The sequence below is a fragment of the Poecile atricapillus genome, chromosome 8 (assembly GCF_030490865.1).
Source record: "Poecile atricapillus isolate bPoeAtr1 chromosome 8, bPoeAtr1.hap1, whole genome shotgun sequence".
Classification (NCBI taxonomy): Eukaryota; Metazoa; Chordata; class Aves; order Passeriformes; family Paridae; genus Poecile; species Poecile atricapillus.
Genome location: NC_081256.1, coordinates 10,619,701 through 10,647,497, shown reverse-complemented (window position 1 = coordinate 10,647,497; position 27,797 = coordinate 10,619,701). Strand labels below are relative to the sequence as shown.

The 27,797-nt window shown below is 40.3% G+C and overlaps 1 protein-coding gene across 1 annotated transcript in view; it reads left to right on the top strand.

Annotated features, from left to right (window-relative positions):
• Positions 1 to 27,797, top strand: part of DOCK10 (dedicator of cytokinesis 10) — a 144,992-nt gene that overhangs the window by 55,902 nt on the left and 61,293 nt on the right. The window contains exons 2-9 of the mRNA XM_058844292.1: positions 752 to 871; positions 7,343 to 7,432; positions 15,049 to 15,131; positions 18,898 to 18,970; positions 19,278 to 19,412; positions 19,677 to 19,811; positions 24,230 to 24,413; positions 26,006 to 26,091. Of these exons, the coding sequence (XP_058700275.1) occupies positions 752 to 871; positions 7,343 to 7,432; positions 15,049 to 15,131; positions 18,898 to 18,970; positions 19,278 to 19,412; positions 19,677 to 19,811; positions 24,230 to 24,413; positions 26,006 to 26,091 (906 nt within the window). The remainder of the gene's footprint in view (positions 1 to 751; positions 872 to 7,342; positions 7,433 to 15,048; positions 15,132 to 18,897; positions 18,971 to 19,277; positions 19,413 to 19,676; positions 19,812 to 24,229; positions 24,414 to 26,005; positions 26,092 to 27,797) is intronic.

The following is a 27,797-nucleotide window of genomic DNA, read 5'->3' as shown; positions in this document are numbered from 1 at the left end:
GATGATTACATCTTCGAATTGAGTAAATGTTCTCACTCTAGGACATGACTATTTATTTGTTTAATGTATTCTAGCATGTCAGGCAGGCTTCTCTTTTTCTATGTTTGGGTTGTATTTCAAGACAATGTGACTTTACTTTTTCCCGTGGTGGTTTCTTACTTTACTGCTGCTTCGGGCAATAGTAGAACTGCTATGGTGATACTAGTCCTGCTTCCTGAGAAGAGAAGCCATGGAGGTGGATGCCAGATAGTTTATCCCAGGAGAATAACCTTGGATTATTACTAAGTAAAACAATATGATGGCTTTCACAAGCTGCCAGCAGTTCAAAAGGTGAATTGTGTAAGACAGTGAAGAAATAAGTAGTTTTCTTATTCTGAAACATACTAGCTCAAAATCCTATGTTCAGTTCAAATTGTGTCCATCAATTTTCTTGATGTATTTATGGAGGGAAAGAGAGAATTCCTGAGACTTCCAGATAAATTAACATGGTGGTTTCAGTCTGTGTAATGAGCTGACAGGTTGCTCTGGAGTTTTGAGATGGAGAGTGGCTGTTACAACTGGCCCAACTTCCTCACTTCACTCTCATGCATGAGCTCAGATGCAGCAAGCTGAGCAGAATGGAATGAAAGGAGAAGTTTTTCATGCTTTGGTGTACAAAAGCAAAAATGCCGCAGATCTCAGCTTATGAAGGGGGAGGAAAGCAAATTTGTGTGTAGAGAGAGATCACCTGATCTTTTCTTTTTTTCCACAGCAGGAAAAACCCAAACTCTTGGAGCCTTTGGATTATGAAGCTGTTATCACAGAGATCGAAAAAAACATTGGGGACAGCCAGTTTAAGGATCTGATATTATTCCCTGATGATGACTTTTCAGTAAGTACAATGTATTACTCCTTTGCTTAGGTTTGTTCTGTTCACTTATTTAATCTCCAATGCTAGAGGGAGAGCCAGAAGTTGTCTAAGGGCTCTCTAAGATTTTCTTAAATCATGCACAATGCCGTACTTCCCTCTCACCAAATTTACTTGTTTTGGGTTTTTTTTGCTCTGACACTTATATATGCATGACTTTACTGCTCAGGCTTAGATGAAGCTTGAAGCCCTGTTTTTTCCCAGATGCATTTCAGGAACTCACTAAACATGTTATTCTATAACGTATGCTTGTCTGTTTGCTCAGCACATTATTCGTTTGGCCAGTCCTAGAATCTCTCCCTACTATTATAGTCTAATTTAATCTGTAACTTCTGATCCTGTTCTGTTTGATGTATTTGGCCACTAGATAGATTCTCTTCTGCTGAGAAAAGCTCTCATGGTGGAACACTGAGGAGCAGTAGATTCCTGACCCCACAGCCACGGGGCTGCCTGACCTCATCCTCATTCCCCATTGCTTGTCCTGGCAAACTGCAAAGACACTGAGAGCCTGGAGGCCCAGGGCAGCTCTCCAGTGGCAGTGCTGGGGTGCTCAGTTGGGTGACTGGGGAGGTGTTTTGCCAGGCAAGTACATGGGCAGATTGCCTGCATTGAACAGCAACTTCTGCTAAATCACCCCATCTTTGTATGACATTTAGGTTTTGATGAACAGGCATTCTCTAATGGAAAGACATTTCAATTTGTGACCAGTCGTAACTGCTCTGTGAGGACCCTTCCCATCAGCTCATGGCACTGCTACTGTCCTAGGAGGGCAGCTTAATCTAATTGACTGCTTTGTTTTACTAAATGGCTCTATTTCCTTGGTGGCATTAACTGAGTTAATGTGCTCATGGGATTGAGAGAAGCTGAACAGAAAAGATTTCCTCATTATTGTTAATTCCTTTATCCATTTTGCACGTTTGTCAATTTATGAAATTGAAACTTAGCATTACAAAGCTGAGTTGACATACTGTGTGCTGTCACAAGGCCCTTGAGCCCTTTGATTTAGAGTAACTGAGCTTAAGTCCATGGATCTTCTCAGTGCAAGAAGAATCTTCTACTTCTGAAGACCTCTGTCTGTCAAACATATTTTCATATCCTTATTTTCATTTTATTTTGAGCAGTCACTGGATTTTCATCGCTAGTTCTATTTTATTTCCTCTATGCTGTACTTTGCAACCATCTGGCATAATCTATTTAAATTCAAAAAATAATAAGAAAAATAGATTAAGACAGATGAGAGAGGTACCTGCATGGTAGAGGTGGTCTGTACTCACTGAAGAGCAAAGGCTGTGGTAGGTAGGGTGCATATCCTTGCAATGAACCTCTCTTATCTTTGTTCTAAGTCAGTGTCAGTGGCAAGAGCCTGTGCAGGTTTTCATCCCAGGCAGGTTTTCCAGTTGCAGAGTATCTATTTATAGTCCTGCTCCCTCCTGCTGAAATATTACCTGAGCACAAAAGTCTGGGTCAGGCGTTTGAGTAGAAAGTGATCCACATCTGACTGAATTAGGAGGTGCCCAGGCTGGCTCTGAGTGGGATTTAATGGGATAATGCCCAAGGAAATGGTGGCTGGCTCTGTTTAACTCCTAATGATTACACTTGCTGCAGACTTTGTGTCTCAGGGTTGATACAGACCAACTTTGGGCCTGTGGGTGAGCACATCCTATGGGCAAAAGTCTCTTCAGAAGCAAAACCCCAGCTAAAAGAGTTGGCTGAAGTAGTGAACATAGGAGAAAGTTCTGCTTTTAATAATGATTTCCTATTTTTGGATCTGACATGTTCACCACATGCGTCAGTAGGGGTGAATTATTGTAGCTGTTGTTTCATCTCAGATTTGTTTCTCTTTTTGACTTGCATTCAAAGAGAATGCTGTTATTCTCACAAGACTTCTGTTGGTCATTTCCAACGTCTTATGTGAAGTCTGTGGAGCAGCAGAGAATTCTTTATATCAATCTGAGCCTGACAGACTATTCCTCCATCCCCTGCATCTCTACAGAAGAGTACAATATGTGTATACATTACAGATGCCTTCTCTGGTTATATTCCAGTTGGGGAAAAGATATTTCACTTCTTTTGTAACCATGCTTAATAATCCCTTAAAAAAAATAAAATAAAAAATTGATTCACATCAGTTCCACTTTTTGTTTTCCTAGCAATTCCTTCCTTATAACTTGTTAACTTGGATCCCTGTTCCTTCCAAGCATCGAGGAGGACTTAGAAGAAGAGGGGCTGAGTTGTGAAATTGCTGTACTTGCCATCACTGCAGGTGTGATTGTTGCCAGGCTTTTTTTTTAGCTCTGAACAAAAGTCAAAATCTCCCTATTTTTCAGGTTTTGAAACCTCTGCTTTCTAGATGCTGTGCAGGGACAAAAGTTGTTCATTTGGATACAGAAGTTCAGAACAGAACCAGATGCATCTGTAAGGGGAGGGGGCAAGAGTCATCAAGGACGCTGCCCTTAACATGGAATGTGTGTGCCATAGGGGCAGCTGGAAGTGCTGGCCTTGCAGCCTCCTTGGAAAAAACCCTGGAGACCTGACTTTTATTTCTAAGCTCAGAAGAGTTACAGTGCTGAAATCATGAGTTATTTCAAATAGCACATGATTTAGCTCTCACTTTCCATGTGAGTATCTGCTCATTCTTAGAGGAGCAGAAGATGAGTCCATTACTCTGATGATTGATGGGGTTATGGGTATCCTTGACATGCAAGTTTGCATGGGCTGGCAGGAGCAGGACAGGGAGAGGTATCTGGGCTCCTAGGGAGGCTTTCTAACTGTTTAAGTAGGGAGAGCTCATACAGTCAGCAAAGCAAGCTGTGGGCAAAGCATAGCCACTCACACTGGATGTGATTCAGGGAGTGATGAGGCAAAATCAGCCCTTTAAACGTGCTCTGTTCCTGCTTTCCTTTCTCTTTGCCCCCACACAGGTGGTGAGGTCTGTGCTGGGACCCAACAGCCTCTGCACTGTGGTATTTACACAGCATAGTTGCATCTTAGCCTTCTTTTTATTTTGACGGACTATGTCATTGCATGTTCTGGTCACATCAAGCAAATCTGTTTACTTGGATGAAAGTGGGGCTGAGCAACTTTCCTTCAGAGGCCCTGACCTTAAGCATTGCCAGGGAGGAACATGTCAGCCCATGTGTGGTTAGGTCTCTGCAGCCTTTGCAGGAAGTAAATATCATTGTTGTTGGTGCATCCCTCTAAAGATTTAACTCCTGCTAACATGCTTTCAGACTAAAAACTGTTCAGAATAGATATAATTTGAAAATGTCTGAAATGGCTAATGGAGTTTGAACTCCATTTTCAAATGCTAAATTCACTATGTCACTGGGAAGCCGTCACTGCCTGAAAACATAATTCCTAATCAGTGTTTCAGAGGAGCAGTATTAATTTTTGTGTTTCATTGTAGAAGGTGAATGTGGCAAGAGAAGGTGCTTAGTGAAATTGCACCTTATAACTCATCCAACACCTGGGGCCAACAGCTTATGCAAATGAGACAGCCTGGTAGTGCCAGAAATCGTACTTAGATATAGGATATTTATATAAAATAAATTAAAAATAATTCAGAAGAATTATAGACTTGAATGCTTTAGGCTGATACCTGCATTATTTGATTACCACCTTTTGTGTGCACTAATGAGAGGGTAATTTGTCTCTGGCTTGAACAAACAATTGCCATGATTGCCTAAACATTAGAAAATTAGGCTGAATTCACAGCGCATTTATAAATACTGAATTCTCTAAATAAAATCTCTGATTTTTTGCATGACTGTTTCAGAAGCATATATTCTGTTGTTGAAATTTAGTTCTGTTCTGAACAATGCAGTTTTGGTGGATAATGCCATGCCTGATCAACATTTAAGAGCATTTAACTTTGGAAGTAATCAGCTATGAACAGGAAGAGCCTTTGTGGCCAAGCTTTTGCAGCGAAGTGGTTCAACATACCTAGTTCTCAGAAGGGAAGTGCTTTGTAGCTTTTAACACAAGTTTAAATATAACAATATGCAGTATTTTCCACGTCCCAATTCTTTGTAAATAAACCTGTGATATTCTTTGTCAAAGTCTACAAAGGCAATGAGCCCGGTGTTACCTGATTTCTCAGGTTTGCAGGGTTGTGTTTCTTTCTCTCAAGCGCAGTCTTGTTGGGAAGGACACTGGGGGAATGCACCATGGGCGAGAACAGAGGGCTTGGGTGAAAACCTGTCTTGTTCAGCTACAGTATTTTAACAGGCTGTGTAAGGAGAGGGAGGCACGATGGCCCCACTAAGACAAATATTAGCTCTCTGTGTGTTCATATCACTTGACAGGAAGTGTTGTGTTAGGTAAAAAAATTGACTCGCTCTATTTTTTACCTATAAAAAAAAGATACTGGAAACTACTTTCTGTGCAGTACATGGAGCAGGCAAGTTTTGCTGTGGGCAAGCAGAACAAGTTTCTGTGAAGCTTATTCACCATCACAACAGGGTCAGTGTGAGGTACAGGGTGCATTACATCTCTTCTCCTGTGGCCTCCCACTCTGCCTCGGTCTGGGAAGAGCTGTGGATCCTCAGCAGTGCTGTGTGTGATGGGAGGATGGAGTTTTGTGGCTGCAGAGCTCAGCCCTGGGAAAACTCCATATTGTGGGCCACAGGGGCACCCCAGGCTTTCCAGCTGTGCTCAGGGATTGTGTCTTGTCATGACTGCTTAAAAAACCTTTCTGCTTAAAATGTCACATATGTGTGAAGGGAATAAGGTGCATTTCAGGGTCTGTGGGTGCTGCTGGGAAGTCCCTAAGCAACCAAGAATTCAGACATCTATTACTAAGCATGGCCTGAAAAGTCATACTTCTCTACTTCTGCCTCTTTTACTCATAGACTCAAAGGTTGTGTAAATCACTTCATGCAGCCATTGGTAACACAGCTGGGTAGAGCCCAGGAACCCACATTTAGGAAACTGTGCTCAGTTTGTCAGAACAATGGGATTTTTTTTCACTTTGTGGTGTCTGACGCCATCATAATTTTTTGTGAGACCTGTGGTTTAATCATATTGTATCCTGAGCCCTCTGGATGAAACAGAAGAAGTTTGGGGAATCCCATGATCTTTCTGCCTGAGTGATACGTGCCTTTCTTCCATAACTACTCATGTGGAAAGTGATGGGGGAAATCAGAGTGGTTCGTGTTAGCTTTAATGGAAAATGCAGTGAAATAATATCCAGGCACTGGTTGTGTAGAGTCTGGGTGCTTCAATTTCTAGAGAGAAAACACCACCTTTTAGTCTGAGGGTGAGGATAAGGAGGAGAGCCTCCAGGGACACAGTAGGTACTGCAAGCTGCTTCATGGTATTAGTGTGTAGTGATTCTTCATACTAAACCAGTTTTATGGCACATGCCTTCCTCTGGAAATCATGGGTCTTTCTGTTATGGAAGAGAAAATGTTTTTGGGAGGTCAGATTTGTCTGGGTTTCAGTCCTTCGCTGTGTTGAATGACAGAGTTACTCCATTGAAACTGAGAGCATAATCTGGGCTGCTGGGCATTGATTTTGGTTGTTTTCTCCTCTTATGGCAGAGAAAATGAGTAGGACAGATCTGCAGGTAAATTGAAAATACCCCAAAGCTTCCCCTTGGGGGCCTTCTGCGAAGTGGCTGCCTTGGCCAGGCCCAGCACAGAGCCCTGGGTCACACAGGCACTGCTGGTGGCCCTGGCCTCTTGCTGGCCTGCTGGGAACCAGGAGAAGCTTGGCTCCTTGTGCAGAACTTCGGGAGATCCACTTTTCTCTGTGGTTTCCTGCTCTGGGGCCTGACAAGACAGCTCAGCCAGCAGCTGCTTTCAGAAAAAGGGCTTGATTTGTGCAGGCTGTGGAGGCTGGAAGTGGCTGCAGGCAGTGCCAGGAGCCCCTGTCCTGCTGCCTGTGCCCACAGGTGGGAATGTCCCTCCCAGAAGCTGCTGCCTGGTTCTCCTGGTTTCCAGCCTTTGAGCTGTCCTGTGACACTCCTTTTGCAGCTTCCTGGGGCGACTCTGCTCCTCTCTTCTCCGTTCAAAAGAGTCAAAGCTTTTAGTTCTATCTCCACATTCCTCACCAAAAATGCATGAGGTGGAGAAGGGAAGTGGAGGAAGCAAGTATCACTGTTGGATTTGGCATGTATTTCTGGGAGAGGATGTATGGAAGACCTGACTTTTTAATCAGAAAACTCAGAGACTGAAGGAACTATACTTGGAACAGTTTTATTCCCAGAAATCTACTTGAACACTGTTCTTGCTTGTAATTAATGCCTTAGCTGATAGTATTGAATAGTGTGTGTGGGCAGGAGCTGGGTTGCAGTTGTTGATATGCATGTGTGTTGGCTGCATGACAAACTGAAAAATGCAAGCCATGATAACAAGGTTCTTAACCTCTTCCTGAGACAAAACTGCTGTTCTGTTTGGCTTTGACTAAATTGCATATTTTTTTGTTTATTGTCAGATAGACACAATTTCACTGGAAATCAGGACGCTGTATCCTTCTGTACCTGAAGATGCAGAACAAAAAGCAGAAAATTTATTTGTTAGAGAGGTGAGTATCTAATTTTAAATTAATCCAAGAGTTTGGGGGAGATTTGCTATGTTTATAATGAGAATCTTTTTTCTTTTAATATGCTTTAGGTGATTTGAATCAGGATTGGATTTTGAAGGCCAGTAGGAGGGGGGAGGATTAACAGCATGTCTGCAGTTGCATATTGTGAGATGTTTGTATCTTAAAAAATTGCAAATGCACTGAATTAGCCTGTCATTGTGCTGTTTTCCAGCTGCATTCCCTGTCACCACTAGTCCACTGATATTGATGTTGGTATTTTTACATCACTGCTAATGATTGGTGATCTGCATGTGCTTTGCACTTTGAAAATATTGATATCTTTCTAAAAATAGATAACCAGTTGGCACTGGTTTAGACTCTTAGGTGTTATTACAAGGTATGTATCTCATTTGGAGGTGTACATATGTGGAGTAGGTGCACTGTGAAGGGTGTGTAGGGGTTTATATTTATTGTCAGTATTTAGAGTCTGCTTTACCTTACCATAATAGAAAGTTCAACAAGTTCTTCCATGACAGTTAGAGGCCCACCAGTGAATAATTGCTCTACCTTTAAAAAAACCCGATATGGTTGTACTGTTTCCATACCTGATCTCAGATTGTAGGAGATTTCTCATCCTGCTGCCTCAGGAATATTTTGTGTTGTCACTGGTTTTATCATTTTGAAAGACTTTAGAGGAGCTGGTTGCACTGTTTTAGGAATTTACTTTAGATGGCCCCCTGAACATTCCCATCTTTTGTTACAGATGTGCAGTATAGCTCATTTGCGTTAACAAAACAGGTTTATGAAACCAAATTTTTGGTCATCTTCTAGAAGAAGTTTAATTCCAAGCACTTATAATTAGCATGTAATGTGATGGTTCTTGGCCTTTCTTTCCACAGACTGGGATTTTTCACACCCTGCTCCTGGTCTGAAAAAATATTTCATATGCACTATAATTGCAAGAGGAAACTGTGGAGGAAAAGTCGGTCACAGACAAACATGGGGATTAGAAATCATGAAGTCAAAAATTAGGCAGAAATGTAGCTGTTGAATTGTATGCAATGTGACATTTTACAGGCTGGCCCTATTTCTTTTCAGCAGGTCTAAAAAGAGCAATAATAATTTATTGCCAGCTCAGATTCCCTGAACTTTGCCATCTTTGTTAATCTGACAGCAGTGTTTAAGGATAACATAGCTTCTGGAGTTATCTACCTTCCCAGAAGCTTCACTGCCCTTTCAGCAATTTGGGGTCTGCTTTTTATTTTAAGGTTCAACAAGTTGCAAGGCCAGCACTGCACTCATGGCTTTACAGAGAAAGTGGTGGGTCTAAAAACAGTGCAGAGTGCCTGGGAATCATTACAGCTGAGTATGCCAAGGGGATGCTAATGGCAACCTGGTAAAACACATATTGAGTACATCTATTAGCTTTCTCTGCAGTACCAGTGAGCCAAGGGGAGGGGGAGAGAGGAGCAGAGCAGTGGAAAAAAACAGTACTACAGGACTAAGCTTGTGCATGGAAGAGTAGCAGGGTAAAGACCCTGCTTAAAGTAGTAGAGCCTATGTTCCAATTTGCCACAAAGCCAAAAACTAGATATATATGTATATATATATACGTAGAGTAAATTAAACTCCATGGAGAGGATGGTATCTAGTCCAAAATTAGGCAAAACTGAGCACAGGGTTCTGTGAAGATCTGAGATTGTAGTCCCTTGCAGCAATTACAGAGTTGTGCACCGCCCTAGCAGCAGCCTGTGTTCACATCAGGTGTTCAGCACTTTGGGATAGATGTACAGGAGTGGAGTTGGTGGCCTTCACTTCTCTCTTAGAATTGTGGAAAAGCAATCACTTCACTCACTGAAGGAGTCTTTCTTTAAATATAGCATGATATGGTGAACAGTGAAGGTGTCCACCTGGTGTACACTTAACTGGCTGTTGGTCACCTGGACTTGTGGCAGCCCAGGATCAAACAGCTAATTCCTGATGAGACTCTGGGGAATGTGCAGCTCCATATGCTGAAGGCATTTTGGTATCAGCTGTTTGACTGCTCACTATCTCAGTACTTCAGCAAGTCGAGACAAAGGCATCGAGCAAGTTGGTGAGCTGCAAAAGAAGGGTCTGCTCTTGGAGGGGAAACTCAGTTCCTCCATATGGTGCAGTGTGGGGACATGGTATAGAAGTTGTTTTAAGACCTCAGATCCGTGATCTCTTGTCTCATTCTTCTGGGTGCTTGGTGGTGTTCACATGGTCTTGTCTACAAGACAAGGTCATTTGTAAAGGGCTGTCAGAAGTCTGTGATAATGCCTTAACATCCTGTCTGTTTCTTTCTGGCTGTGTGTTACCTAAGTATTAACTATATTTTAAGGTTAGTACTTTGTGAATTGATTATTCCTATGCCTGTGGTTGTATTAGGATATTTTCCTTGTGGATTTTTCCACCTTAACTTTTCTTAGGCAGAAGCAACCTGAGGAACTAAATCAGGTTCAAAGAAAGGAGAAGTTGCCAGAAATTTTTAAAGTCAAAATAAAATTATCTTCAGTGGTTTGTTGTTTTAAGTATTCCTGACTTCCTTATTCATTCTGTTTCCTTCCAAATTCTGAATTTTCTCACTCCTCACGGAGTCTGCTGTACCTCTTCTGCCTTTATGCCAGTCAGCATTGTCCTCATGGTCCATAATTGTGGTGAAAAGAAACATTCAGTTCACTAGAAACAAAATAAAATTCTTCCTTTTAGACAATAAAAACCTTCCTAATATCACCTTTCCTAATTCTGTATCCTGCATATGTAGATCAAATGGGAATTCTTGGGATTTTCCCCGCATTTCATTTGGAAATATAAGGGGATAGTGCACTTTGCTATTCAGAGTCACATTTAGTTTGAGGAACTTTAACTCCCTAATTGCAACATATTTAATCCCATATCGGTTTGCATCTGGTCAGTATTTTCAGGAAGAATGCAGGTATGACCACACAAATACTTGCTGTTTGTGTGTGTGTATCCATAAGAATAAAATTCTAGGTATATGTAAAAAATAATGCAGAAAGTAAATAAATATTAATCTCCTTTAACAAATGAGTTTAAGTCAGGTGATCCTTCCAAAAAAGCAAGATTCTTCTTGGGTAAGTTTTTGGGAAACATGTTTGCAGAGGGGGTGTCCCCATGAATGAGGAGGTATGGGAGCTGTGCAGGGGTAGAGGAGTAATTTTCCTGGGTGAAAAGCAAATCAAAATGAAATAACAATGTAGAAATATTGCAATTTCATTCAGTGAATGACGTGGTTAATTTTGTCTATGATAATACAGTGTTCATTCACGTGGGTGTCTCTGAACTTTCCTGTCAAGGTTTTGTAGATATACAAGAGGGAGTTGTCACTTGCAGAAAGCTTTGCAAGATGCTTGCCACTCATCTGAGGGAGTTTTTATTTGAGATTTTGCAGGGTGGGTCTACAGGATCTGTAAGTAATTATGAAACATGAGTTATATTAATCACAGTGTATAAAAGCCACAGCCTCCTGTATAACTTCTGAAAGCGGTGGTGTGCCCATAGTGTTGATTTCTGAGGCTTTTTTATTTGAAGGCTAATCTGCATTGTTCTTACCTCTTTCAAAATCAGACTAAAATGGAAACTCCTGTTGACAATGACACCCAGAAAGTTTTGTTGTTTCTCATAACAGTGTAAATTTCCCCATCTTCAAAATCTAAGTTTTTTCAGTGTTTGAAAGAGCTGTAGTGTCAGGGCTAGACATAGATTATTAAAGGATAGTGAATCTTCTGGTAGCACAGATGATAAATACTTGCTAAAATGTTTGACACTTTAAAATAATAGTGTGATTTGATGTTTTGGCTTGTTACTTGCCTGTGTCACTGGACTTTACGTGTGAGCTGTTATTTTAGGAATAGTTTTGAGAGCCCCAAGATGAAGGTCCAGGTTGGCAGCAGACACCGGTGATGCTGCAGTGCTCATTGTGGGCAGGCCTGGGTGGAGGGCTGGAATTCACCCAGGGTGATCCCTGCACCTTCCATCTCCCTGAGCCCTGCACGCTTCCTTCTCTGGGCTGCTGCAGCCGAGCTCAGGGGAGAGGGGAGGCTCTGTGAGCCAGGCCCTGCATGCCATGGGCAGAGCACACAGCCACCTCTGCGGCTTCCTCGCCAGCACTGTGGCCACATCCAGCTCTGGAACATCTTTGCTTTCTGTTTCCAAGCTCCTGTGTATGCTTGCCCTGCCCTGTTCCACCTCAGGAGCAGCCACTCTGCCAGGGTTTCTCTGTCCGTGCAGTTCCTCTGCAAGGAGCCCACTTGTTCCACTAATTACTTTTATTGTACATGCATCTCTGTTTCTGAAGACCACATACTAGTGCTCCCTTAGAGAGGATGTAAGCAGGGAAGTTGTTTGTTTCCTTTGTGTTTTCCTCATTTCCCCCTTTTTTCTGTTTTTTTGGTTTGTTTGTTTCTGAGGTTTTGTTTGTTTGGGTTTTTTTTGTTGGCTAGTTGGTTGGTTGTTTTGTTTTTCTTTCCCTCCAAAAGGTTCCTTTCCATTTCTGGGTAAATCTTAAGTGTCTTTTTCACAGTGATAGCCATCATGCTGTCATCACCAGAACCAGAGATAAGAAGTTACATGTGGAAAAAATCTGTAGGATTGTCTGCCCCTGTAAGGAAAACTTAGGCCATCTGGACAAAAACAAAAAAGAAAAAGAAAAAACCAAAGGAAAGACCTTAGTTTGATAGGGCCCTTGGGAATGGGCTGTGCTGCCTGCCTGGTTAACAGAGCAGTAGAAAGTTCATGCAAACATGTGCCAACCCTCCCACATCCCAAAACTTCCATTTCTCTGTCTGTATTTTTCCTCCCCCACAGTTCACTTGAGCTCAACATCCCCTGTATTGGTGCCTCTGTTCTTTGCCAGGAACAGGAGTATCCAGCTCTAGCCTCCTTGTGAAATCTCTGCCTCTAGAAAGGTTTTCCCTGCTCCTCAAATCAGGTTTGCAGCTATTGTTCCTCATTGCTGAAACTTAATTTCCAATTTAAAAAAAATCATTCTAAGTCAGTACGATTAGCAGAAGAATTTAATTTTCAGTTGGGATATTCTGAAGAGAAAATCTGTACCCCTTTTTTTGGTGTTACTTTTTAAGTTAGCTCTAGTTTCCCCACAGAAGCTAGTCCAACAACAGCAGTAGCTGTTGCACTGGGTTGGCTTGTCTTTTGTGAATTTACTGAGTGATACTTGAATGTGCTGCTTTGTCCCCTTTGATTTGTATTTTGATTAGCTTTTTCTTGGAGGAGCACAATAAACCTTTATAGTTACAAGCTAAAATACTGTGGCCTGCTCTATATGTTATTCACAACTGCTTTTTTGAACACACCAGCCTATAATGTTTGCAATAAAAGCCTGCATTGAGCGGTCTCTGTGGGCTTTAATTGCATCTGTTAAATAAAATACTTAGTAATGAAAGTACCACAGTGGAAAAGTGGTCCTTTCTGTAGAAGGTTCACTTGGTTTACACTTTCCAAGGAGAAGGGGAGTGATGTGTGAATTGGAGGTTCTGGGCTCACAATGCTCTGTGAGCTTTTCATTGGCTTATGTAGAACAGAGTATATGTTATTCTTCTGTAAGAATTCTTATAGCCTAGGTGACTGTCACACACATTTAACACAAATACAACAGTGACCAGGTTGTTTTATGAAGACTCATAAAACAGAAAGCTTGGTGTGAAGTGTTTTTTGGCTTTTTTTATTATCTCTTCATTCAGAGGCTGAGTGCAAACAATGGTGGAGAGGTTTGCAGGCTTTGAACCTGACCCTGGCAAGTGCAGAGAGAGTCAATAATAATGCTATAACATTATCCTCATTCTTGGAGAATATGTGATTATATTGTCTGATGGTCACACTTTATTCTGCATCCTGTAAAATAATGAGGTTTTGTGTCAGATGAGAAGGTAAATACTGGATCCACAGGGAATGTGTTTACTGCCTTTGGTTGTGCTAAACTGCCAGTGAGAGAAATGCCTATAAATGTGCACCCACTTCCTTGCCACCTTTTCCACACTCTAAACCAAATAAAGTTGTCACAGAAGAGTGAATACAAAGAAGATGACTTCCTAAAATAATTTGTGGCTACATACTCTGCATATTTTGCACAAGATTTAATAAAAGAGATCTGTTAAGCTGGTGCTGAGTAATTTAGACAGCCCATCTGAGGTTTGCTCCAGCAGCCTGATAATCCACTCTCTGTCCCTCTGAGGCAGAGACCCCTGTGCAAGCAATGACTCCCATGGGTACTTTGAAGAACCTGGGAATTAAGAGAGGGAATAATTCCAGTTGAAGCAGTCAACCTTTTATACTGATTTATAATTTTCCTTTTATTCTCTTCTACTTTCTCTGCACAGTTTTTTTTGTATTTAGACACCTTTGATCTATGTGTTATTTCATTTTGTTTGACTCCTGGAGTCTCATGCCTTTCTGTAAGACTGTCTTTACTGTTCCCGCCTCAGATTCCTTTCAATCCTGCTGCTTTTCTCTACTGAAGGTCTCCACCCTTTTCCTTCCTGATGTGCCTCCTTTTCCCTATGGTGTTGGGAGCAGCTTCTGCTGTTGGGTTCTGGGCTTGACCCCTCTCTTTCTTCCTTTCCATCTCAGGTGGGCTGGCACAAATTTCCAGGTGGAGCTTGGGAAGAAAGTAATACAATACTGGGGTAAAATCTTCAGCATAGTGCAAGTATCAGTTTGCAGTTTACACTCTGTATGAACAATCACTGGAAATTCTGACAGTGTATCGTTTCTCTTGTAGATGCGCACCTCAGCAATAACTGCACATATTTTATGCATCTTATTGTTTGTTGCCTTTCAGAATGTCATGTTGTGTTTAACTGCATTGATAAAAGTTCTGCGTGAAATAAATTGCACAGATATTCTGGTGTGTTTGACAGCACAGCCAAGCCCTTCTGTATAGATCAGGTTTGGCTTCCTTATTTAAGGGAGATTGATGTACTGAGAACAATTTCCAAAGGCAAGTGCAAAACAAGCAAGAAATTTTTTAGACAGAAAAATACATGATGACATGACTGAGCAAATTCAGTGTGGAAGGGAAAATGAGAGTGGTGAAAAATTATGGTCCTATTAATACATTCCTGAATGTTACTAAGAGGTTAAAGATCAATCCTTAAGGGTAGATAAAAAGTAGAGAGCTTGTGCTGCAACAAAGGGCAGAAAAATAGTAAGGCAAATGTATTTACAGTGGAAGGGTTAGGTAATGAAACAGGATGCAAACAAAAAATGTGTAATCAATGTCCATGGAGGAAGTCAGGCTTAAACTAGATCAAGTCTTTTGAGGCAGTAACTATGTAATTTAATGATGCTTCCTAGAAAGCAGATGAGAATCAGTAAAGCATGTTAAATTGCTATCATCTCCCTCCTCCATCTTGTGTGATTCAGTGCATTTGATTTTAAAGGGAAATTGTGCTTCAAAAGATGGAAACATATGAGTCTGGATTTCCTTTATGAGCTGCTCTAAAAGGGAAGAATATGTTCTCTAGCACATGGACTGCCTCAGAACTTTATCAGTTCTCTAGCCGAGTCTAAACCCTTGTAGTAATTCTATTGTTTTTGTTTGCATTTCTTCTATTTAGGCTTGTAAATACTACAGTTCCCACTGGCATGTTGTGAACTACAAATATGAATCCTATTCAGAAGACTTTCGACACTTACCACAGTAAGAACTTACACATGTTCCTTTTTTAATTTTTTCCCCTTTAGGCTTGTGTTATTTGCTAAGCTTTGTCCATATTTGCACTTTCCTTTGTCTGCTACGCTGTGCTTGTTTTACCGTATTTTTAGTGCCTTGCATTTTTAAAAAGGGGAAGCAAAGGTCCTTCAGAAAAGTTCAAGACTCTGCAGAATTCCCTGGTATCAACAAACTCCATCAGTGCTGATTCAAATCCTTACAAGCTTATTTGCGTTTTCAAAGCACAGTTGATACAGGAGAGGTGGCTTTTCGTTTTCCTTAATAATGCATAAATGTCACTCACCTTTCACTGGGATTCATTCTCCTTTTAGTTGCCCTGTGGAGCAGAGTAGGATTTCAGTGCTTTATAGCTGCATTGTTCAGAACTGGCTGCACTGGTGGTGCAAGGCTGCAGAGGCATGCTGGTGTCAGGGTAAGGGGCATCCCTCCTGTGCTTGGAGGCACATGAACATGAAAATCACTGTAAAAGTGCTGGGAGGAGCAGGAACAAATTCCTTAACTTGAGTGGAAAGAGATTGAGAATCTGATGCTCATTCCTACATGCATGCGTATCTACCCATACTCTGGAAGGTTTGTGTCCTGCCCCTGAGGAAGGTTTTAGAGAGTAGTTGCCAAAATCACCAAGTGCCAGAATGAGCTCTGTTACTGCCTCCTTTCCTGGAGTTTGAGTCACTAAAATTACAATACAGGATGAAAAAGGTTTTTACCTGCATACAGGAATGAATGACTGCTCCAAGCTTGGGTTGGATGGAAACTAGCTCTAGTTTCATTGCTTTAGGAGCTGATAAAACTCATAAAGCTGAGTCTTATGGCCTAGTTAGATGCTGTGTTCAGAGGGTTTTGCTCTGCAAACCTTCCTTTAGATCTGCATTTGTGCTTGTAGGTTGGCATTTTTATGAACAGCATACGTGGTAGTACATAAAGCCATTAAGAGCACTTTTGCTAATTAGAGATTATAAACACACCCTTTCTTAAGTACCCAGCCTGCTGATTGGTTCAGAAAATTAATGCATTTAGTGCTCAAGAAAAATGGTTGTAGCACAGCAGTTTTCCATTTAACCTTAAATGTCTTCACTCTTATGAAATATGCATTGGACAGATGTGGGTGCATTGCTGTGCAGAAAAGTACATTTTAGCTGATTACGTACGTCCTCTTCTGCAAAGGATATTTTAGTGTGGTGCTTAATGGGATTTGCTTTCATGGGTTCATGCTCCAGTGGTACCAGGGTGTCTTGCATCTTACTTTTTCCTCCTTCCTAATGCATACATTGTACTGAGGATTATACTGACACGAGATCCTGTGTCTTGTATCCCTCAGGGAAGGTTTGGGTGCCACACTTGTTGATATTTCAGACAAAAAGTTATAGCAGGAGTTGCTTGCATTTTGTTTGCTGGAAGCTGCCATGGCTTTTGAGCTTAACATACCTTTAACAGATCTGGTTTGAGATCCACCTCATTTCATATTGTTTCCAGCCTCTTCAACCTTGATTTGCATGTGCATGTTACAAAGTTTGGCGGTTTAGACTTAATCTTCTCGAAAAAAATAAAGAGGCTTGATATGTCCTGGTCATTATACTGTATCTCACTTTTGATAGCTCTGGATGCCCGCTTTTTACTGGTTTTTTGTTTGATTTGAAGAAACCTGCTGTCATACTTTCAGAAATCTGAACATGTTCTTGTATCAATCCCTTTATAGGAAGTCATTGTATTGGCGAACAATGGATGAGTGTTAAGTGCTTAGTTTTACATCCTGGCAAGCCATATCATTTACAATACCAGATCTAACTGTGGCTAAAGTAATTCCATTCACTGAGGGTGTGCTGAACTTCCCTGTGGGCATTTCCATGTAGAAACAAGCATATTGGGGCTCAGCAGCTTTCAGCAGCACCGAAGGACTTCATGCTTGGGTGTGCTTGAGGCCGTGCTGTGCTGGGTGACACAGTGGTCCAACACCTCAAGTAATGGCTGCAGGGTGTAGCAGAGGTTTGTGAGTTACTCTTTCTGAATGCTGGCCCTTTCTGGTTGGAAAGCAGCTGCTGTGTGATGCTGAGCACCCAGGGCAGGCAGTGAGTGCTCCACACGTCCACTGCAATACTGCTGTGGCACCAGGGCAGAGCTCAGCGCCATGTGCATGACAGGATCAAAATATTTAGCAATATTTTGCCTTGTTTTTTCTGAGTGTGTTCCTCCTTGGAGGTTTCTCTCAGCTCTTTCTAACCCCTTAAATTCCTCTCTGTGAGCTCTCACTACCTCTTTTACACCATGTTTTATGCTTTGTGCTGGTGTGTTCTTGCTTCTTGAGCAAGTGGATGGGTGGGAAAAGATTAAGTGTGTGCTGTGCTGACTGTCTGGGAATAGAAAGAGTCATTAGCAAAATTTTTTGCTGCTGTTTATAGGAAACCTGGAACTCTTGGTAGATATTTCAGGTATAGTGCCTCTTTTTATAAAAGGTGGGATTTGGCTTGAGATTTTTGGTTTGGAGTCCTTTCAGGGGGGAATGTTTGTGTAAGAATCTTTAACAGCTGCCTTCAGTTGCATTGGAAAATCTTCAATGATTTTCCATCACAAATATTCTGACTATTAAAGCTCTACAGATGTCAAAAATGCCAGTAGATTGACAGTGTTCCTTTTATTCAAAGCATTGATCAGTTGTTCACTGTAAATAAACTGCAAAACTGGAACAAACCAAAGAGGGAATGAAACACTCTTGTGTTCTCCGTGCACTTGTGGTGGCATGGGCACATCACGGGAACACTGGTTTTGAAATGGGGAAAACAAAGAAGGGATAGGCATTGCTCATTACTCTGATCTTCCTTATCTGTAATTTATGAATGAATGAATAAAAAATAAAAAAGGTCAAAGTTATATTTTTTTAAATTATTTTTTATTCTGGAAAAGTCAGTCTTCCTAATAAATAATAGCTTTTAGCATGAAAACTTTTTTGGGTTTTTATATCATTACTAAAGGTTTTCAAGATGAGATTTGTAATCTTTAGGAATTTGAAAACAGTACCAGAATTTTTCAGGGCACTGAAAAGCCTATTTTTTTCCATTTAAAAATACCCTTGAATTTTTATTGTGTGTATTTGGCTATTACTTACTGTTTAATTCTGCAGCATGAGAAGTACTCTGGACCTAAGTACAGTTATTTATGTGCTTAAAATTAAGCAAATGCTTAAGTGCTTTGCTTTTTCATATTCAGTTGTGGGTTTGAGTATACAGGATAAAGAACTTAAATGGCATCACATCAAAAAGACATCTGTGTATTTTCAAAAATTGCTTAAAGGCTGTATTCATCATATGGAATAGAAAAAAAAATCTTTAACTCATGAAGTGATGTAGAAGCTTCAAGATGGAAGTTTTAATGTTCTTGGTTGAGAAATCTGTTGAAGAGCTCTTTCCTTTGACAGCCTTGAATGGGATATCTCTTTGAAAATTGTTTTGGGTTTGTTGCCCATGGTGGTGGAAGAGCAGTGAAGAGACCAAGAATTGGTATTTTATCATTTGTATAGAACTGTTACAGCTTCAGAGTCTTGGGGGGGGAAAATAGATACATGTGGCTTAGGAAAAAAAGTATTTTAAAAGTCTAGTGATTTTAAAGGAGACAATAGGATGACAGCAAAAGATGTACTGACATTGCCATGGGGGCTCAGGATGGTTACCTCCCTGAAACAGCAGGTACATTATTTGTTTTTAATAAATAAATAAATAAATACATTTTTCCCCCCTCCCAGAAGTGAATGTAGACCAGAGAAACTGCCATCACATTCCTTTGAAATCGATCATGAAGATGTGGATAAAGATGAAGTATGTATTCTGGTTTGGGTTGGTTTTTTCCTACTGGGGAAGTTATTTTTTTGCTTAAATATCAAGTAAAGAATGATAATGGAGGGTCATTATCTCCTATAAAATATTTCATATTTTAAATACCTCTGAAATTAGTAGAACAGCTTTGTCAGATGTCATCCCATGCATGGGAGGACTATTAATAATGTTTTATTTTAAAAGGAATGAAAGGGTGATTATTTGTTATCAAGCAGATATTCACACATCACAGTTTTTGTCTTGGAATTCAGAAAACAAGTCTGCAGTTTTAACCTTGTCTTCCATATAGGACACAACATCCCACTCATCTTCTAAAGGTGGTGGTGGTGGAGGAGGAGGAGGATTAGCAGCAGGAGTTTACAAGTCTGGATGGCTTTATAAAGGGAATTTCAACAGCACTGTAAACAATAGCATTACTGTTCGGGTAAGGAAACAACATTATTCTTTCTTTATTCCATTTGGATTTATTTTCCCCACAGAGGCACACTTTTTTCCATTGTCACTTAGCTGTTTACGTCTCAGGTTTGATTACATTGCTTTAAACAATAATAAATAATTCATTTGTCTGTAAAATAGTGATTGCAATGCAGTCAGGAGTTACCTATTATTTAAACCCTGTGAATAAAGTATCAGTGAAAATACTTTGCAGTACAACAATTTTCATGCTTCTTCTTTCCCACCACTCCAGTCATTCAAAAAGCGCTATTTCCAGCTGACACAGCTGTCGGATAACTCATATATTATGAATTTTTATAAAGATGAAAAAATATCAAAGGAGCCAAAGGGATGTATTTTTTTGGATTCTTGTACGGGAGTTGTACAGGTAAGTTCCATTTATTTCATTGTAATATTTTGGGTGTAGGATGCATTTAAAAAGGCTAGTGGAAGAACACGTTTATTAACAGAATAATGGCCTCATTAGCAGTTTCAGGAAATGAAAGCACCAATGGTTTTGCTCTTTAATTTGGTGCAGATGGTCAGACTGACAAGTTACAAAAAAACACAGCTGAATTATGGTATCAGACCATGCACACACTCTTTGTCCATGGCAAACATGACAAAAATATATTGTGAAATATTTGGGAGGGGTTTCACTGAAATTATTTTCTGAGATGTCAGATTTTGCCTCATGCTTACTAAGAGCAGGCTTGCTTGTTGTGGGGTAGAGATTCAGGTTACAAAGCATTGCTTTTGGGAAGGTGTGAAATTAATCTTGTATCCTGAGCCTCCTTGAAGGTCATCACTTCTGGAGATGATAGAGTCTTAATGGCATCAGGTAGGACAGAACCTCACTGGTTGTTTGCCAGAAGTGTCCAAACCAACCTTTTTTTTCCTATTGTTACCCTTAGACTGTGTGTTTAGCTTTTTTCTCACATCCAATCCTTTCCTCTAATTCTAATAATATATTTCTCTTTTTTCTTTTGTTTCATTCTAAAGAAGATGTTACCTTGAATGGTATGTGACTATTGACTGATCTAGCCCGATGTGTCACTGAATAAGAAAATGCTTTTTATTTAATCCATGCTTTACTACTTAACCAGTAAAGATTGGTAACAGGGCTGACTTGAGGGTTGCTTTGAGCCTTTCAGGTAACTCAAGGGAACACCCCTGATAAACAAGAAGTTTTCATGGTTGTGATGTCCCTCCTTTACCTCTAAACCCCTTTGGAGCAAGAAAAAATATCAGTTCCCAGTGATTCACCCTGGGAACAAGTATTTGCTGACAATCCCCAGCTCTGTGGACAATGGCCATTATCCCTGCTCAGAAAGGCGTTTCTTTTTCCAAAAGGGGGTAGAAGAGGATGGAGGTAAGCATGTAGGATAGTGATGCTTGCCAGTGTCAGTCCATTGGCTTGAGAGACCCTCACAGGTAGCTTGGAAGAGGAGATTCTTGTGAGAAATCCTGGTTAGAAATTGCTGTTTGCTCCTGCCTGCTGGAAGAAGGGACTTTCTCTCAAGCTGTGTCTCAGCCAGAGCTCCAGTCCAGCCCTGCAGAGTGTATGTTATGTACACATTTAATGCTACCTCAGAGGGTGTCCTTTCTGCTGTGCTGTTTCTCATGGCACTCCAGGGTAGCAGAAGTGTCTTGACTGCAAGATTTCTGCCCTTTTTTGACTAACTTCTAACAACAAAAAAAAAAGAAACTTCAAGAAAACTTTGAAGTCCTCCTCCTGAAGCTTTGACAGCTGCTTTTTATATCTACAGTGTTCCTCCAGATTGTCCCACACTGGTGGGTTCTCCTCATGCCTGCCCCAGATACCAGTTGCTGTGGTAGTTTTTGATTGACATTTAGTATGGGACTCAGAAATTTGAGCTATCTTCACTAGCAAGAAGTTAGAATCTTAGCCAGGGGTGTACTGGGATGAATACCACCAGTTATCAAAGTCTGTGAGGGACTTGGAATCATCAACAAAACCTGACTTAGAGTTGCCATAAACAGGGAGACCAGAGAATGTGGAGAAACAGTTGGACAGAACTGAATTTTTAGTGAAAAAATGTGATGTGTACATTGTGATTTAATGAGTTTTAATACTGCTATAAAATATTTAAGTCTCTATTAATGACTTTGAGCTCCTGTTTGATTGAGATAGAATATCAAAATTGTAGTAAATATCCCAGAGAAATCATCTCCAGATAAAATACAAAATGCTTCCAAAACAATTCAGTTAGTTTGGAAGAATGACCCTGCAGGCATTAGACTTAGTCTGATGTTTCATTTATAGCTCATTCATAGTCTCTTTATTCAATTTTGTATTATTTCTTTCTGGAAGAAATTTTTGGACTTGAAATTAAGTGTTGAAGATTAGGAGTCAAGGTCCATATACCATATGGAAGGGATTTTATAGAGGAGCAAACTGAGAAATGGTACTTTGGTTTGGTTTTTTTTCCTGTTAACTGATCAGGAAGGTAAAATAGTTGGCCTTACATTTAAAACAAAGACTTTGCTGTAGATCTCATCTGCTTGCCAGAAGTCTGAAGTGCAGATGGAAAAGTGGATATTGAAGTTTTCCTGCCCTGCCTGATGTTTTTAAGGTTCAACATGCAAAATATATTGCTGCATTAGATAATGTCTGATAGTCTTTCAGTACCTGATTTAAAGATCTTGGCCATGTCTATAAGGGGAAGTCCATAATATAGACAATAAATGTATTCATCTTGTGCTTCAGTATCTGATTTAGAGAACTTGGCCATGTCATTAGGGGAAATATATAAAATAGAAAATAAATACATTAATTTTAGATGCTTTTGTTCTTATCTGAAGTAAAACTGAAATGTAGCATTCTTCTTTACAGATTTTGCATAAACTGGTGTACATAATCCACTTTACAAATAATCTGGCTTTAAAAGTTTTAAGTGGCCACTACCTAAGATTCTTGGCATAGTTTTGTTCAACTTGTAGCTCTTGGTCAAGCCCATATATACTTTTATATATATGCAACAGGTTTTAATGAGGTTTTAGTCTTTTTTTTGCATTAATTTAAATGTATGATTGGAGGAAAGGAGTGATTTCACATCAGGATAAATACTGAACACCAAAGAACCAATTAGTACAAAACCCAAGCCTATTCTTACTCTGCATTTAATGAACTAAAATTTATAACCCTGAAAGAATATTCACCTCCATAAAGTACTTGAGAGGAAAATTATTTCCTATCAAGAAAATTTCCAGTAGCAGAACTAAAAAATGGCACACATATACACACAGACAATCCCAAGTCAGTTTGAAAAGCCAAGATTTGTCTGACCCCACTGACCCAAGTAGTTCCAGAAGAAGGAGTTCAGTCTTAAGTGATTCCTGATCTGGGTCATGACATGTAATATAAGAGCTGGAGCAAGTGATTAGCAACAGATTGGGTAGGAATCTTCTAAATCATCTCTGCTGCTGGAAAAAAATGTTCATGGAACTTGCTTCTCAGTGTCCTGGGTTTTCATCCTCCTCTGCTAATCAGTATCAGATTTTGCCTCTGTTCCTCTTAAATAGAAGTATCACTATCTTCTCACCATCTGGCTTGGAAACCTCTTAATAACTTGTTCATAGAACTGTGCAGAAAAATGCTTACTGTATGTAGAATTACAGGAGACCACTGTGATGTTACTTGAGACTGTTAAGGAAGAAGAAATGGAATGAAATAACCAGTTATGGGGTGGATGGTTTTTTTTGGTTTTTTTCTTTTCATTTGTTAGCATCACTCCAAGGTTTAATCTGTCAACAAAATGATGGGAATCTTCTGGAATATTGAAATCAAAATGGTGGCACTGATGTAATCATCAGTCAGTTTTAAAAGTTCAGTGAAACAGTAGGGCATAGAATGCATTACTGTTCTCTCAGATATAAGCAAGGGGGAGAGAAAATTGATGCAACTGCTTCCTTAAGACTAAGAGATATGTGCCTCACTAATTGGGTAAATTTGAGAAATTAAGCACATTATGTTAGATCCCATCACTTGGCTTGATTTTATTGAGCTGTTTCAGTAGCTAAGACCCTGTTAATTCTTATGGCAGAAATTGATAGACTTATCATCTCCTGCAAGTAAAATCTGGTGACAGAGAACAGCTCTCAGAACTTAGTCTATTCCCACTACACTGGGCATTTGTTCTTATTTTGTGCTTGAAAAGGATAGCACTGTAATGACTGACCAGCTCTGTACCTCACCTTTGCCTTTTGGGAAAAATTGTTGAAATCCCCTAAGTGGTTTTTAAAATCCTTCTAAGACAAAAGTAGATGTGGGAAGTACCCATTGCAATAGGTCCTTACTGTGCAGGAATTTGTCCTGTTGCAATCTTCTGGAAAGTCCTGTTCCCACTCTCCCCCAAATATTTATATGACTTAGCAATACTTTGATTTATCTTTTTGGGTGTCTGGTGTGCTGGTAAAGTGTAAGAGGCTGGTTTTTTAGAGCTGTTCTCTCCAGACCATTCCAACTCATGTAGCAGTGCTGCACTTTGTGGCCAGAAGTCTTTTATTGTTCCACATGGGAGGTATTCCCTTCTGAACTATTGTCCAGCTTAGATTTTTGTGGCTAAATTTAGGACATATGTTTGGCCACAGAAGCTCTTAGATGCACAAATTTACAGAAATTTGTGTGACTATCGCGCTGTTTGAATTTTCCTTGACGCCACTGAAGCTTGCTTAAATGTAATTTTTAAAGACTTTTATACAAGTCCATCTTATGGATGTGTTTTTCAGTACCTTTTTGTATTACTTCTAGTGTTTATTTTTATTTTCCTTTTCTTCCAACAGAATAACAGGCTTAGGAAACATGCCTTTGAGTTGAAAATGAATGACCTCACATACTTTGTGCTGGCAGCTGAAAATGAGCAGGATATGGATGACTGGATTTTTACTCTCAACAAAATCCTGCAAATAAATCCAGAGGGAACCGTTCAGGAGAGGAAGAGTGCAGATCTCACTGATCTGAGGCTTGGTAAGACTGAAAAATCTCTTGTATTGCTGGGGATTTTTTAAACAAGTGAAAAAAGTGGAACGTTCATATCAGTATTTAATCATTTTAACTGCCTGAGTCTGTAATGGGTTCTGTAGCTATTGATTTCTGAGGAAGCAGCAGCAGTGTTGGCAATCCCTGAGCAATGTCAGCTAACTCCCCTCACTCAGATCACTTTCAGGGGAGGGAGGTAGAGCTGTTCCCACTAAGTCAGCAGGAGCAACGTGGCTCCACTTTGCATATGCAGCTCTTTTTTAAATTTAGTTCTGTCAATGATCTCGTTGGTGCTTTGTGTTTTATTGTCCTGGAACTTTGAAGGTTTAAAAAAGTTTTGTGCTGGAGAGTGGTTTGATCAGTTCTTTGTCCAACATTTTGCTTTCTTTAAAATTTCTGGAGCTAATAATTTTTTAAAAAAACAACCAAAAAAGAAAACCCAACAAACCAGCTGTGGTATATGGCTCTTTCTCTGAAAGCTTATTGACTTTTACTTCTTGCTTTTTTGAGCTTGCTCTCACTGTGGAACAAAGAATTGGATGCTCTACTATACTGCAGTCTTCATGTGGTAGTAGCTCATTCCTCCACATAATAAATCCACATACAGTTTGGATGAACTCCAGCTGAAATTCTAAGGCTGAAAACACTTGAAACCTTAAGACAGATGTAAAATGCATGTGCTCTAAGCTGAGTCAAAGCTTTGAATCCATATGCATCTGAATCTTAGGGATGTTCAGAGCTAATTGAACTCTTTACCCTGATGTTTTTAAGTTCTAATTTTGGAAGGACAGGATAGTCTTCATACAGACAAAGATGTTTTTAGAACTTGCAGGCACAAGAGACTTGTACTACAGAATCAGAGGAGCACTTTTGAAGATCCCACCCATAAGGGATATTAATGAAACAGGAAGAAATACGTGCATAAAAGGTCAAAAACACAGGCTAACACAAAACAGAAGTCTCTACTGGTAAAAAAGCTGATAACAAGCAAGAGGAATGTGCTATATAGTTAACTTTTCAAAAGGCATGAGACTTTCTTGGCAAGAAGAGCCCTAAGTGACTGTAATGACTTCTTTCACATGGGGCTGAATTACCACGTGAGAACAGAGCACTCCCTGGTGAGCTGAGTGAAGCACAGTGCTTGTGTTCAGTGCTGTTCCCTGGATTCACAGCTGATGGAGTCCACACTGCATCCCTCCCTTTCCCAAAGAGAGAGCAAGGTCCTGCCTCACCCAGCGCTCCCTTTGCTTTGGTGTAGCATCAGAAGGGGCTGAGACAGAAAGGTGTCTTTGTCGTGAGTGTGAGCATTTGTCATGGGTGAATGTGTTGGATGTTTCTCTGAGTAGTCAGGCCTGTTGTTTGGAAGCTTAAATATAGACTAAGATATAGTGAGAGATGAGGTTGAGGAGGACAGAGGTTTACATGAGCATTGCTTCTGTTTGGAGAGATGGTGAGTCTGAAGGGAATAAAAAGAAATAACATGGAAATACAGGTTTTTATCTTTTAAACCTTATGGTAATAGAGAGAATAATAAACTGTTTTGTGGGTTGTTTTGTTTTGTTTTGTTTTTTCTCTTCAAGACCCTGCAGAAGTTTTGGTGAATTACGATTGCTCTCAAGAAGAAGCAGATTCTTTGGAGAACACCTTGCACCCAGACTTCGCAAAAGTAATGGATGTTACATTTTTCTTTACAAGTCTAGTGGAAAGAACTTTCTGGGTGAAAGATGCCTGCCAATAGCTGATCATTAATACTCTGAAAGGTTGAAAAATACAGCACAGTCTATTACAATTGTTAGAGACACAACAAATGACAGGAATAATCTTGTTTCTGAACAACTCATCCTTTTGTTTAAGTGAGAAAATATCCGCCAGATGCAAAGAGAGTTGGTGCTCCAGAAAGTATTTTGATTCACACCTGTGAAGTCAGAAAGGGTCCAGTCCCCTCAGTTATGTCTGAAATATTTGCTCATCTGAACTGCATTTCAGTAGAATTTGGCCCTTGGAGAGCCAAAATTTCCTGTGTGACTGGCAAGGAGGTGAGCTCTGAACTGCTCATTGCCTTCTGTAACTTCATTGAAAGATGGGTGTGATACCAGGGGAGGCATTTTGTCCTCTGGAGCTCATAAACTGCTTCATGTGGATGAGATAATTGTGTATGGTGCTAAAAAGCTTTTTAATGAAAAGCTAGATTGGAAATGCTTCACTGCTTTCTCCTAAACAAATCTACAATCTGTTTTTAGCCTTCTGCCAGTGAGCTGCTGTAGATGCTGTCTGTCTACAGAGCCAAATGTTGTTTGAGAGTGTTACACAGATTTGAACTGAAAGCTGTCTGTGCAATTGAGGACAGAATTTTACTGTAGGTCATATATGTAAAGTGGTCCCCTAGAATGTGAAAAAGCAAAAAAAATCAAATCACCAAACAAAATAAAAACAAAATAGCCAACTGAATAAAAGGTGTCTGAGTTTATGTATTAAGGGCAGCAGAAGTGTCTGAGCATCTTGTCTGTGGATAGATTATTTCTAATGGTTTAGTTGATGCAGATATCTCAGAGGTATCTTGCAGGTATCTCTAATTCCACTGGTGCCTGCAAGGCTATAGGAGATGGTCAGCTTGTTTTGTGATTCTCTTTTTGCCCTTCATGTGGATAATTCCTGTTCCCCCAACCTGGCTGCAGCAGTGTGGCCTTTCCCTAGTCCATGGCAGAGAAACACCCTGATCCCATCTCCATCTGAACCAGTCTGCCAGAGCCACAGCAGGAGCTGCTTCTGCGGGTCAGGCCATGGGCAGGACACATTGGGAAGTGAACCTGGAGCTCTTGGACTTGCTGGGCTGCTGCTGCTTGTTACTTCATGTGTACTGGCAATGCCATGGTGTTGTGGGGGACATGAAACACTGAATGGGACCTGAACAAGAGAATATCCTGTGCTTTGTCAGCTAAGGGTTGTACTCAGTCCTAGGCAACCAGAAAAATGGACAATCTTTTAATATTTTAGAGATTAAAAAATAAATTAAAAAAAAAAAAAAAAGTTAAAGAAAATTGAAGTGCAAAGAAAGTCTGAAGGAATTGAGCATTTGAAATCTCCCAGGGGATCTCTAAGGGGAAGAGAATGTGTAGGGCTTACTTTACATATTGGATAAATGAGCTTAACTAGAGAGGAAAAAGGATTTTGCAGTTAGACATAAGGATAAACTTTTAGAATATAGGGGAGGAAAGCACCAGGTGGCTTCAGAAGGTGAAGTTGGTGTTGTCAGAGAGCTTGCTATTAACTTAAACATGTGTCTGTCAGAAAGGAAATGGGTATGTCTGATCCTCCCCATGGCAGAGGGTGGGTGGGAGAGGACTCCCAGCCTAGCCTTGGGGTGACACTGCA